Consider the following 15,000-nt stretch of genomic DNA (forward strand, 5'->3'; position numbering starts at 1 on the left):
GGAATTACAGAATAAACTATGAAATCACTTGTTCCAGGTCCCGGTTTCACTCACCTTTCTACCGTCTATTTAAGAATACATACCTATATATGCATATATGTAAATTCACCTCAGTATATGTATGAATATAACAGCTTCACATTCTCCTAATCAATGTCAGAATACTCTTGTAAAACGTATGGAGAAAACATCACCAAGCTCCTCAAAATATTGCCTTTAAAAAAAACCTACTGAGAGTATTTCTGCCACAAACGAAGATAACATTGTTCTAGAGATACGCACCTCGGGTTGTATTTGTTTGCTTAAATGTCTATAATTTATTAATTTTTATTTTCACACTGAAGGTATTACAATGTTTTCACTTGAAACTTTCACTTGTCAGTCAGTCACCCGAACACTCATATGCGCTCTCACGGAGTCTTGTCCTCGCGGGGAATATTGTTTATATATATATATTTTTATTTATTTATATATGCACTATTCTTATTGGCAAATGTTAAACTATATCTCTCGTAACTAAACATATATATTGTATACTATAAAAGACAAATACCTCGACAGTTCTCCACCTGTACAATAGAGAAGAGGTCGAGGTTTTGAGCTCATTTATCGAACTAGATTCAGAAATGCAACTCAAGCGTCTGGTTCTGCTGCGGAAGGAGCTGAAAGCATTGAATTCCAAGCAAAGAAATAGATTTCTTTTTTTAATTCAAATTGATTTTTCTAATGCGGAAGGGAACTGAAAGCCTTGAATTCCAAACAAAGAAGTAGAATGTTTAATGATGAAGGAACTGGAAGCATAGAATTACTAACGAAGAAATAGATTACGTTTTAATTATAATTAATTTCTGATGTGGAAAGAACTAAAAGCAATGAATTCCAAATAAAGAAATGGGTCATTTATTTTGATTCAAACTAAGTTTTCTAATTCCAAATAGAGAAATATATTTCTTTTTAATTCAAAATGAATTTTCTAACGCAGAAGGGAGCTGAAAGCCTTGAATTCCAAACAAAGAAATAGACTGTCTTTTTTATTCAAATTAAATTTTCTGATAAGTAAGGAACTGAAAGCCTCTCAAAGTGAATTTCTCATGTTTTTCTCTTTTCTGGACAAAGCGGCCTTTGAAAATGGAGACATTATTGAATCCCAAACAAATAAATATTATTTATTTTTAATTCGAAATAAATTTCATGCTTTACTGTCCTCTGGGCAAAGGAGACTTAGAAACGGATACATTATTCCACAGGTAAGAGCTCAAGTTACATTTCCGAATTCAGTTTGGCAAGTCCCAGCGACCAATAGTTGAAGGTCCCACCAAAATATTCAAGACCAACCTCGCCTGTCCCGGGAAAAAACCGATAATTCTAATATTGTCTTAATCTTTCGTGAACGATTTAGTTGGAAGCAATTTAACATTTTGCTTAGGGAATCCATCTTCGAGTAGATAAAAAAAAGCGCGAATTGAATACTCATTTGGATGAGAACTGGCTCATTGATTAAGTCTAAAATTTCGCCATGTATTTTAATATTCTATTGATAGTTTTATCTATTAATTTATCAATTTATTTCTTCAATAATTGATTTTTTTCTGTATTTCCTTTTACCATCTGTTACTTCATTCAGGTGAACACCTTAATATTCTTTGGAAGCTTGAATTTCAAGTCAATGGCCCCTGTGGTGAGCTTGTCCCGTATGAATACGGTTCACCTTCTGAATAATAATTATCTTTCAAAAAACTAGCCTTCGTACAACCAAAAACATCTTCAAGCATGACCTTCATATATATCACCGCGAAGATTCAACTGGAAAAATACGTCGCGACTTCTAAATACTGGAGGAAGAATAAAAATAATACCAGTTTTCCCTGATATTGTGGTAAGACTTTCAAAAAGGAGGATAAGAAGAAGAAGAAGAAGACGGAAAAGGGGCGTGGCAGAGCACCTTCTCAATTGTCATGATCATGGAATCCTTTAAATACAAATCACAACAGCCACCGAATCCTAAAGCTACTTCAATGCTTCCTATTTACAAGTGGTTGCAACAGATGAACGAAAAACCGAGAAGTTTTATTTATAGAAAAAAAATCTACATAAGCAAAAAGGAGAGACATGAGACACCTTACTCTTGAAAGACAGACGTACTTTGGCAGATATTTTATTTCTTTATTTCTTTATTCATTTGTTAAAGGTGAACTAAATGCGTTCTGGAATATTTTAGTCAGTGGGTTTATTAAGTCCTCATGATTGAATACTCGTGGAATGATTAGCTCTTTAACGAAATGATGATCACTGTTTACCTTGGAACATTATTCCAATTTCGTTTCCTTCAGATCGGTTTGTTAAATGAAAATTGAAAAAAAAAAAAGAATACTTTTTAATACTTTGTGATATGGACCTCGCCTTTTTTTTTTTTATTAAATATTCTTTGCCAAGAGAGGGACATTTCAGTACTCTCTCTCTCTCTCTCTCTCTCTCTCTCTCTCTCTCTCTCTCTCTTTTTGTGATAACCATTGATTCCATCTTCCGAGCTTTGACATTTCTCATTGTTTTTTATACACTGTTTAACTTTTATACTAGATAAAGCAACTTATTGTTTCAGAGGATAATGTATTATTCAGGATGATTTTATAAGTAATGAATGACATTTACATCCTGTTTTACGTTAATATTTTATGCAATATACCTTTTTTCCTTTATTGTGCTCTACGTATTCATGACTTGATTTAATACATTCTGAACAGTTATTGTTATATGTGATGATTTATTTAGAAAAATAAAATGATTTCGTTTGGAGAGAGAGAGAGAGAGAGAGAGAGAGAGAGAGAGAGAGAGTATTTCAACGAATCAGCTGTACATTATGACTTCTTCTGTTCTGTATGATTTTTCTGGAATGATATACGACGCCCCCCCACTTATCACATGACCATTAGTAATACTTATTTACTTTTGTCAGTAGGATTATATTCCTTATATCCTTCAGTAAGCTGCACTACGAGCCACGGCGAGAACCAATGACAATCTCACAACTCTGCGTTGGAACTCCTTAAATCTCCTTAAATGTATATATACCATAGAAAACGAACTAGATGAGAATATGCTTCATTTATAAAAGGATCGAAGTTGAGGAGAATATTCATGCGAACGATGAACAACGGGAGAGTCTCTCGCACGCATTTATGAATTGACAGATGATGATGACCCAGAGTTTCCGGCGAAACCGGTTCATACATTTCTAGTGTATTTCAATGTGTTATTGTCTCGCATGTGATTACGGGCTTACATGGTCCACATATGTTTATTTGTACTTAATCCAAAGAACTGCTTTTGATTTCCATTTGGGACATACTGGAGCAGGGGGCCTGCAGGGAGGGGAGAGGGTAACTCAAATCGATTGAAATTCCTAAGATTCTTCTTTACATCCTAATATTTGGTATGTACAGAACACATGAAAACAAAATACATATATTATTCAATAAGTATTTGATATACATATATTTTGTGATATATATCTCTGACTCGCCTTTTATCCCACAACATATAAACAAGCACTGAATATTTCTCTACCTCTCACTGAACTTACACTTCAGTTTTTTTTTATGATACTGCTTTTACAAAACGTGTAAGAACCGTGTCTGATACCACTGTTTCTTTTCTGCCTCTCATTTTGAGAGCAAGGATAATGAGCTCCTACTTTATTAACACCACTTTCCCAAAACGCAATAGCCAACGATCAGGTTTTCATGACTCTTCAACTATGCCTTCAAGCAATAGTTACTTTGTGTTTCTTTACCTTTCCAGAAACAGGATGTTTTTTTTTATCAAGAGAGTAACAGAGGGCCAAATAATGTTCTCTTTGAGCCCCTTCACCTCTTTCTTTAAACATTAAATACATTATTGTCCACAGTAAAAATCTTATTATTTGCATAGCCATATTAATACGATCCATCGTCGGGACGCTTCCTGCAGTTGCGACATACTAAAATGATAACAGCTACGGCTACGATGGTGCCTCCAGCTGCCCCTAGGCCCAAGGCCCAGTAGTTGAATTTGGATCCAGTACGAGCAAAGCAGATCTCAGGAGCTTCGTCGTGCTGTGCTGCAGCTGAACTGTTCCCTGGACAGTTACGGACTCCATTGCATACCTGGTCATCGTGGATACAGGCAGCCTGACCTGGACATACAAACTCACATTCCCCAGGAGCCATCAACTTTGAAGTCATCACTGTCCCATCACTGTTTTTTGGCAGTTCAAACAGCTCAGTCCACGTGAGCTTGAAGTTAGAGTGGCCAGGAGCAGAGGACTTGAAGTGAATGATGACAGCTCCCTCTGTCAGGTCCCTAGCCTTGAGTATTGTGGCCTTCGTCTCATCTGAAGTATCACCTTTTTCACATATTGTGAATTCTGGTCGATCTCGCCCAGGCAGGAAGACCTCAATCACTTCAAGAGAGCAGTCACTGAGTGAGAAGTCCAGCTTGTCGACATAAATCCAAACATCGCGTTCCTGCTTAACTCTTAGCTCCCAGATGCAGTGAACGTCCTCACCATAACCACCGTAGACGTATGGCTCATATTTTGGGTATACAATGTTCCCTTCAGTTGCAGCAGGTATTACCGTAGGACCACAGATTGGGCTATGTATAAATTTGTATGTTCCCTCAAATATTGGTATGTTAGACTTGAAGTAATTCTGCATAGCGTGGCGATGATCTATATGCATTTCTAGGGATAAGGATGGTCCGTTTGAAACAATGCTAGGAGGAAGGCGATTAGTTGTTACCCAGTTGTCGCATATACATAGGTTAGTTCCGTTGCGGAACGGGTCAATGATCTTCAGCTTATCTACCTTATCGTTTAAGCAATCTGTACAAGTGTCTTCATTGTGCTTGAAATTAGTTGAATTTATGGTCAGCAGTATGCGACGGTACTGGTACCTGGGCGCCTTGAAATGGTATCGGCACATGACGTCCGTGTCTGTTTTGTAGAGGAGTGTGTTCAGGGGAGATCCAAATTTGCCCTCAGGCCGGACATAGGACTCGAAGAGCTCGTCGCACAGTGTATCTTCCACAGGTTTTCCATAGTGAGTGTTGTTGAAGAAATCATACTGAGCCCAGTAATAAAGAGAGGACCCATCATAACTGCCTGTGCGGCTTTCAAACTTGACAAACATGGCACTGCCAGTTGAAATGAAGTCGTGCTTCTCTAGAGGCCGAGAGAAAGTGTCACAGAACATCTTCATGATGCGGGCATCATCCTCCCTGTCGGAGTCGTAGATGATCAGGGTTTCGCCGCAGTCGCCGTCATAGGGCCTGATCGGGGCTTCTATGGGACGCACGCGGAAGGATGGGAAGTACATCCTGACAACCTCGTCTGGCCTCCCGCGAATGAGGTATGAGCAGGAGGTGCCAGCAGGATACCAGTGAGCTAGGGAGAGGAAAATCGACTCCTGCCCGCGCTCGACAGTATCACTGGAAAATACCCAGTCGCACGTTCCATTCCGCGATCCGCTCGACTCCACGTGCCCGGGCCAGTTGCCAACGTTGAAGTGGAAGCCGGTGTTGAGGAATGGCCCTGCAGCAGAGGACACAAACTCTACCATGATGTCCTGCCCTGACCCTATGATGGAGTGGGGGAAGCGGCCCATGCCGCAGAAGGTCCCAATCAGAGCGGCGTCCTCGTTTTTCCCGTCATAAATCCTGATGAAGTCGAAGGGGCAGTTGGTACTTATAGGGCGCATGGGGCACATCATGGGGTTTTCACATCGCTGGCCATCCACGTTGAACTCCTCGTTCTCAATGTAGAGCTTGATGAATGGAAGGCGTGTGTTGAGGTAGTATTTGCAGTGGAGGTTGCGCGGGTACACGCTCGGGTAGCCTGGCGACTGGACAAAGCAGGACTGGAGCTTGCAGTCCGTGAACATGCGCTCGCAGTACGTTCCGGGGACGACCTCGCCTCGACGATAAGGGTACAAAACTGGGTTAGGACCGAAACGTCCGAATACCTGAAATAAACAAATAATTGTACTTATTAAACAAAGCAATTTTTAGGGAACTCTCTTTGATGACAACCATTCAACGCCTATTTATATTTGACTGCTTCACTACCATGACTATTCAAGTACCAAATCCCTGAAATAAACAAGTGAAAGTATTTAAAAATATTTAGTGATCAAATCAAAGCATTTTTTAAGTGAGTGCTCTCTGCAGATAGCCACTTAATGCGTATAATTATATTTCATAGGGTAAAAACATGACTGTTCACTACAAGCAACGTTGAAATAAATATAATCTAACACATTCTGTCTTTATGGCTGAAATGCAGTCTCTAAAAATTTACTGAGTAATCTAATATTTCATTTGTAGTCATTATATTAATGAATCTCTCTCTCTCTCTCTCTCTCTCTCTCTCTCTCTCTCTCTCTCTCTCATTTTAGTGGCATCTCTTTATGCTTCGAAATCCACTCAGTTTATCAAACTTAGAATTACCTATATGTATAAATGCTACTTGTCTACAAGATAAGAATTTATATATATATATATATATTATATATATATATATATATATATATATATATATATATATATATATATATATATATATATATATATATATATATTATATATATATATATATGGTGGTGATATTATGGAGAGTTTGTTTTATACATATATATATATAAATATATATATATATATATATATATATATATATATATATATATGTATAAAACAAACTCTCCATAATATCACCACCATATCAATATGACTGAGATCAAGCCAGTCATATATAGCCCTCCTCCTCACTCCTCCTCCTCCTCCTCCTCCTCCATTCCTCCTACCTCCATCTTCCTCCTCATCCTCCTTCCTCCCTCTCCTCCTCCTCCTCCTCCGCCAGGAACTATGTGAATGACGAAAGTCAGTCCAAGTGAGTTACGAGAAGAAAACACAGTTCTCATTTCCTCATTATCTTGGCAAGTCCGCTTTCTTAGAGCAACTTGTTTGTCAGGAAACCTAATTAAGAAAGTGGGTAAATTCATCCCCTCATTAGTGTCCGTCTTACCCTGAGTTCTGGCGAATAAAAAGCCACGAATCCTCACTTCATTTGGCTGGTAATGAGGCTCTGTTAGGCTCTCTCTCTCTCTCTCTCTCTCTCTCTCTCTCTCTCTCTCTTTGTCTGTTGGTCTGTCTCTCTCCTTCTCTGATTCGTTTTTGAGGCAACCCAAGACCAAGAAGGCAATCTAAGGCTGCTCTGTTCTCTCTCTCTCTCTCTCTCTCTCTCTGTTACTCTGATCTGCTTTTGAGGATATACATATATGAATAACACAAACACAATCCAAGGTCTCTCTCTCTCCCTCTCTCTGATTAGTTTTTGAGGGCACATATATAAGAAGAAAGCAAGCCAAATTTTCTCTCTCTCTCTCTCTCTCTCTCTCTCTCTCTCTCTCTCTCTCTCTCTCTGGGCACATATATATGAAGAACATACAAGGTCTCTCTCTCAGTCTTTTCTCTCTCTCTCTGATTTGTTTTCGAGGGCACGAGTAAACAAAGAATGCGTTTCAAGGTTCCTCTCTCTCCCTCTCTCTGATCTACTTTTGAGTGCACGTTTTTATGAAGAATGCAATCCTAGAATTCTTATCTCTCTCTCTCTCTCTCTCTCGTCTCTCTCTCGTCTCATCTCTCTCTTCTCTCTCTACTATATATATATATATATAAATATATATATATATATATATATATATATATAGATATACTGCTTTGCTTTTGAGTGCACGTTTATATGAAGTCTGCAATCCGATATGAGATTTATGATATCTATTGTTAACATTTACGTTCATTGTATATTTTTGCTTTAGCCGTTCTATGTCCCTTTACGGGAATTGCAGACATGTATATTCTTTCATGCAGACATGTATATTCTTTCATACACATGCACCCAAATCCCCTACACACACACATACACACACACACACAATATATACTATCCAAAGTATTTTTTTCAGGCTTAACCAGGATATAAGCTTCTCAAACCCATCAGCTTGATATCTGCTTTACGACAAACTCTCTGAACGGCAAAACAAAAATTCCATAACATCGACTGATTCATATCCGTTCACAAAACAAACCTGCTCAGTAGGACATCTACCCCCAATTCCAGTCACACACGCTGCGCCACTCACCTCTGCAAATTGCTTATGCTCTTCCCGAGCACTAAGACAATTTCACTTTTTCCAAACACTAAAACAATTGCTTTATAGCAGGTCTACTGCTCTGCCTAGTCCTGATTAGACTTATAGGGTTGTACCTTTTATTAATGGACATTATACATTCTTCCCAAGCACTAATGCAATTGCTTTATAGCAAGTCTTCTGCTCTGCCTAGTCCTAATTTGGCTTATAGTCTTGTATCTTTTATAAATGGACATTATACACTCTTCCCAAGCACTGAATCAATTGCTTTATAGTAGGTCTTCTTATCTGCCTAATCCAGATTAGCTCATACGGTTCTTTCTTTTATAAATGGACATTGTACACTCTTTCAAAGCACTGAAACAATTGCTTGATGGTAGGTCTTCTGCTCTAACTAGTCCTAGGTATGGCTACAGGCACGCATACTTTATAAATGGACGTTATACTTTAGTGCATTCTCCTCAATCCACATCTAGTGCATCCCCCCCAAAAAAAACTAGGCTTTCATATAGTACCTCCTTCTGCTGCTCGACACGCGAGTCGAAGCTGAGGTAGGTCTCTTCGGTGAAGTTGTTAACGGAGAAGATGATCTTAACGAAGGAGGTCTCAGAGATGAAGGTCCGAGTCTGCTCGATCTCTCCGCAGAACATTCCCAAGTTCCTCCTGTTGGAGACTTCGGTCTGAGCGTTGCCGTCCATGATCTGCCGAAGTGAGAGAGAAAGAAGGCTGAGAAAAGTCTGAAAAAAAGAAGGACTTATAATGGTGGTAGGTGTTCGTGTAGGTGATGATGCAGGTTATATGGGTAGGAAGTGTAATACAACGTTTTCCTTAAATCTTTTGAAAAAGGAAGTAGAATAATAAACCGTCCTTAAAACTATTGAAAGGACCGCCTTAAACCTATTGCAAAGGACGTTAGAATAATAAAGTTTTCCCTTCAATCTATTGAAAAAAGGAAGTGTTTTAAATAGAAAAAGGTATAATACAAAGTTTTCCTTAAATCTATTGAAAAAGGAAGTGTAATACAAAGTTTTCCTCAAATCATTTGAAAAAGAACGTAGATTAATAAAGTTTTCCTTAAATCATATTGAAAAAGGACGTAGAATAATAAAGTTTTCCTTTGTCAAAATCTATGAAAAAGGAAGTGTTTTAAAAATACAAAAAGTCCCCTTTATTCTATGGAAAAAGGGACGTAGATTGAAGAGAATAATAAAGTTTTCCTTCAATCTATTGAAAAAGGAAGTGTAATACAAAGTTTTCCTTAAATCTATTGAAAAAGGACGTAGATTAATAAAGTTTTCCTTAAATCTATTGAAAAAGAACGTAGAATAGTAAAGTTTTCCTTAAATCTATTGAAAAGAACGATCTTAGAATAGTAATTTTCCTTAAATCTATTGAAAAAGAACGTAGAATAGTAGTAAATATTTCCTAAATCTATTGAAAAGGAGTAGAATAATAAATAAGTTTTTTCCTTCAATCTATTGAAAAAGGACGTAGAATAATAAAGTTTCCTTCAATCTATTGAAAAAGGAAGTGTAATACAAAGTTTTCCTTAATCTTTTTAAAAATTGGAAAAGGACGTTAGAATAATAAGTTTTTCCTTAAATCTAGTTTTGAAAAAGAAAGACCGTTAAAGAATAGTAAAGTTTTTCCTTAAATTCTATTGAAAAGGAGTTTTTATAATACAATGGTTTTCCTTAATCATTGAAAAGGAAGTTGTAATACAGTTTTCTCCCTTCAAATCATTTGGAAAAGAACGTTTTAGATTATAAAGTGTTTCCTTACTTCTTGAAAAAGACGTAGAATAATAAAGGTTTCCTTCAATTCTATTGAAAAGGTACGTTTAGAATTTAATAAGTTCCTTCAATCTAATTGAAAAAGGAAGTTTTGTAATAACCAAAGTTTTCCGTAAATCTATTTGGAAAAAGGAACGTAGAATAATATGTTTTCCCTTAATCTTTTATTAAAAAGAACCGTTAGAATAGTAAAGTTTTCCTAAATCTATTTTTTTGGAAAAAAAAAAAAGGGAAGTATAATAACAATTTTTCCTAAATCTATTGAAAAAGGGAAGTGTCATAACAAAAGTTTTCCTCAAATCCATTTGAAAAAACGTGATTATAAGTTTTCCTTAAATATATTGAAAAAGGACGTAGAATAATAAAGTTTTCCTTCAATCTATTGAAAAAGGACGTAGAATAATAAAGTTTCCTTCAATCTATTGAAAAAGGAAGTGTAATACAAAGTTTTCCTTAAATCTCTTGAAAACAGGAACGTAGATTAATAGTTTTCCTTAAACCTAATTGAAAAAGAACGTGAAAGTAAAGTTTTCCTTTATCTATTTCAAAAAGAACGTAAGAATCTAAAGTTTTCCTTAAATCTATTGAAAAGGGCAGGAGACGTAGATAATAAAGTTTATTCCTTCAATCTTTGAAGATGGACTAGATTAATAAAGTTTTCCTTAAATCTATTGAAAAGGAACCGTATAATAAGTAAAGTTTTCCTAAATCTATTTGAAAAGAAACGTAGAATTATAAAGTTTTTTCCTTAAATCTATTGGAAAAAGGGAAACGTAAATAATTTAAAGTTTTCCTTTAAATTTCTTGTTGAAAATACTTTTTAGAAATAATAAAGTTTTCCTTCAATCTAATTGAAAAGGGACGTTTTTTAGAAATAATTTAAAGTTTTCCTTTAACATTCTTTGAAAAATAAGTTTTGTTTAATACAAAGAGTTCCTTAAATTTCTTAAATTTAAAAAGGAACGGAGATTTAATAAAGTTTTTCCTTAAAATCTATTGAAAAAAAGAACGTAGAATAATAAAGTTTTCCTTAAATCTATTTACAAGGGACGTAGATTAATAAAGTTTTCCTTAAATCTATTGAAAAAGGACGTAGAATAATAAAGGAAGCTAATCCAGATGTCTGTAAACTACAGTTGACAAACGAAAGGACTTCATCTAGTTGATAGAATAGAAAGAATAGAGGACCTCAAAAAAAAAAAAAAACACAGTAGATGATGATGATGATGACATATGAAAAAAATTACATGAAGAAGGATTACGAAATTTCCCACCAAAATAAATACTTATCAGTATCATTATCTTTATCCAAGTACCATGAAGGCATCCAAAATTCATAAAAACTGAAGATATTGCTGATGATGGCAGAGGCAAGAAGGAAAATGAAGATGGAGATACGAAAATTACCCTAAAATTAAAAAGGAAAATGAAGACGCAGATACAAAAATTAACCCAAAATTAAAAAAGGAAAATGAAGATGCAGGTACGAAAATTACCCAAAAATTAAAAAACGAAAATGAAGATGCAGGTACGAAAATGACCCTAATATTAAAAAGGAAAATGGAGATACCCTAAAATTAAAAAAGGAAAATGAAGATGGAGGGACGAAAATTACCCTAAAATTGAAAAGGAAAATGAAGATACCCTAAAATTAAAAAAAAGGAAACTGAAGGTGCAGGTACGAAAATTACCCTAAAATTATAAAGGAAAATGAAGATACCCTAAAATTAAAAAAAGGAAAATGAAGGTACAGGTACGAAAATTACCCTAAAATTAAAAAGGAAAATGAAGTTACCCTGAAATTAAAAAAGGAAAATGAAGGTGCAGGTACGAAAATTACCCTAAAATTAAAAAGGAAAATGAAGTTACCCTGAAATTAAAAAAGGAAAATGAAGATACCCTAAAATTAATAAGGAAAATGAAGATACCTTAAAATTAATAAGGAAAATGAGAATGCAGTTACGACAATTACCCTAAAATTTAATACTTCCCAGGGCCATCATAATCTTTAGTAAAGACTGAGAAGAAGAAGAAGAAGAAGAAGAAGAAGAAGAAGAAGAAGAAGAAGGAAGAAACCACCGACCTGAACAAATCCGTTTTCGCAGTGCGTAGCGTTCAGGACGCGTCCGACCTTGAAGCTCTTGAACCGGACGACGATGACCCAGTCGTCCTTGATGGCCGGCTTCGTGACCCTGAACCGGTACCAGCAGGTGAGGGGCTTGTAGCGGTTCTGGCGGGTCAGTTCCGGGGACGAGACGTCCTCGTAGATGTCGACGGTCTTGTTGCAGTGGCCCCTGACACGGTCATCTGCGGAGGAGGAACGTGAGGTCGTCAGTATTGAATCAAGTTGTTTGTGTATTCAGGAGGCCGACGGGGGTGTCGGCCGAGAGGCCTTATCTAGCCTTAAAAATGGTGGATGGATGTGTCATGAGTACGTCAATTGCTTGACGGGGCCGTCGAAAAAGAAGTCTTGTCGAGCCCTTATCTAGGGAAGGTGAAGAAGATACGACAAAGAAGTTTGTATATTCAGAGGCCGACGGGGTGTCGAAAAAGAGGCCTTATTTAGCCCTAGGAAAGGTGAAAGGAATGTTTCAAGGAAAGTGGTGTCATGAGTATGTTTGTTTGTATATTCAGAGGCCGACGGGGGTGTCGACCATTAAGCCTTATCTAGCCTTTGTCTTGGAGAGGTGAAAGAGATATGTATAGGCCTTCAAAAAAAGAGATTAATAAGAAGAATGGAGAAGACCTTTTATATTATTATTATTATTATACTATCATTATTATTATATTTATTATTATTATTATATTTTACAATGACTACAAATTCATATCGAACAGGTCAGCAGTTTACGAAAAGCTCACAGTTCTTCCAGAATTGAATTAGGCAAAATACTAATAAAAAAAGAAATACAAACTAAGAATCATATGTTATAAAAAATGAAAGTGATTACAGAATCACGCTTTATTTTCAAAATAACAAACAAAAAGACACAAGTTTTCGTATCACTAGTACACACTTACTGCCATATGCTTTTATTAATAATATATGAATACTTTTTTGTTTTTTGCTTGTTACTGGTGATAGAAGGTAATATTGATAACTGCTATTATTGCAAGCATATGGCAATTAGTATGCATGTTGATAATGCTAACACGCAGTAAAATATAGTCCACAGGAGAAAAGTAAATAAAAGACAATTGACTGGATAATTTCGCCTTCCACCAGTCCTTCAAGGCTTTATTATGACTAATATTGACACACAGCAAAAAGTAAGCTGAAACATTATTTCACTTAGAATTCTCCAACCTATTGCAAGAACTCCTTTGATGAAAGGAAAATCTCCATCAACCTTGTTAACAATACTACAAAAGAACCATTATTAGGCTATTCAGGGACCGGACAGGTCTTTGCTTACAAAGCAAAGCATAAAATAGTATTTTGGACCGAGTCCTTTTTAATAAAAAAGATTGTAAATTTTATTGAGTTCCTGTTTCCAAAATGCCTAAATATAACCATACATATATATATATATATATATATATATATATATATATATATATATATATATATATATATATAGGTATATATATATTATATATATATATAATATATTATATCAATATATATATATATACCTATATATATATATATTATATATATATATATATATATATATATATATATATATATATATTATAGCATTGTATGTCCAATATTGAAATGGTGATATGATTTACCGAAAGAGTTTTAAACCCAAAATACTACAATTTGATGAAATTCAGATGCAGGGGACCATGTCACTGCAGAATGCTGAATGCATGGAATTACATTTCATTTCTAGTAAGGGTAACACGAATTACATTCAGTCATTTTGATTAAATTATTGTTATTTTTAATGAGTTTAAAATTTTAAAGAAAGGTCCAACTCGTTTATGAATTCATAAATAATAAAATTTTATACTTAATAAAGATAACACGGATTACATTAAGTTTGAATGATTGTCTAAAAAAATTACATTTAAGTTATTTTTAATGGAAATTTAAGTCTAGAAAAAGCAGCAGCTCGTTTTTGGGATGTATTAAATAATATAATTTAATTTCTAATAAAGGTAACCTAAATTACATTCAGGGATTTTATTATAAGCATTTAAAAGAATTACATTAAATGATTTCTGACCGTATTATAAAAGTCTGGAGAAAGTACCAGCTCATTTTTATGAATGTAAAAATAATATAATTTTCTTTCTAATAAAGGTAATATGAATTACATTCAGGGATTCTTTTTTAATGATTGTCTAGGAGAATTACACTTGATAATTTCTGAATAGATTATAAAAATCTAGAGAAAGTATCAGGTCCTTTTGGAACGCTTGAAATTATATTATTTCAAATATAAACAACTCAAATTACATTCTGTGATTTTCTAAATCACATTCACAATTTTTTCTTTCTTTCACGAGAGTCTAAACAAATTACACTAAGCGATCTCTTACCAGAGTGGAAAAGTCTCAAGAAACTACCACAAGCAAATGTATACATTCAGCACAACAAAGACTTTCTCTGGTAAATGATTCACTTCACGACAAGAAGTTGTGTTTACAGTTCAATACGAGCTCGCGGGAACGACTCCACAGTCCTCCCAAAGACCTCAGCGCGCAGTAAAATATTAACAAACATCTCGACGAAGTTTTTTTTCTTGGGACAAATACGAAGGTTTTAAAAAGCCACAAACACACACACACACACACATCATCGAAGGCTCTATGTTGAAACATATAGTGGTTCGTGTTTTGTAAAATTTGGCGATATCCAGATTGGCCCAATTGTTCGGCGAATTTTATAGGAAATTCATAACAGAAGGAATGTGTATTGTTCTATCGTACGAGGAATCGAGCTCGTATATATTATATATATATATATATATATATATATATATATATATATATATATATATGTCGTACCTCTAGTATGTGGGGATACAATCACAATGAAGTAAATCCTCTTGTAGTGAACAAGACCACAG

General features: G+C 35.2%; 1 protein-coding gene across 1 annotated transcript in view; it reads right to left on the reverse strand.

Moving 5' to 3' along the window:
* Positions 1–2,450: 2,450 nt before the first annotated feature.
* Positions 2,451–15,000, reverse strand: part of LOC135211044 (cubilin-like) — a 112,180-nt gene continuing 99,630 nt past the window's right edge. Inside the window, exons 2-4 of the mRNA XM_064244099.1 lie at positions 12,060–12,283; positions 8,699–8,884; positions 2,451–5,999 (exon numbers count right to left, since the gene is read on the reverse strand). Of these exons, the coding sequence (XP_064100169.1) occupies positions 3,933–5,999; positions 8,699–8,884; positions 12,060–12,283 (2,477 nt within the window). The 3' untranslated portion in view covers positions 2,451–3,932. The remainder of the gene's footprint in view (positions 6,000–8,698; positions 8,885–12,059; positions 12,284–15,000) is intronic.

Source organism: Macrobrachium nipponense, chromosome 4 (assembly GCF_015104395.2).
Source record: "Macrobrachium nipponense isolate FS-2020 chromosome 4, ASM1510439v2, whole genome shotgun sequence".
Taxonomy (NCBI): domain Eukaryota; kingdom Metazoa; phylum Arthropoda; class Malacostraca; order Decapoda; family Palaemonidae; genus Macrobrachium; species Macrobrachium nipponense.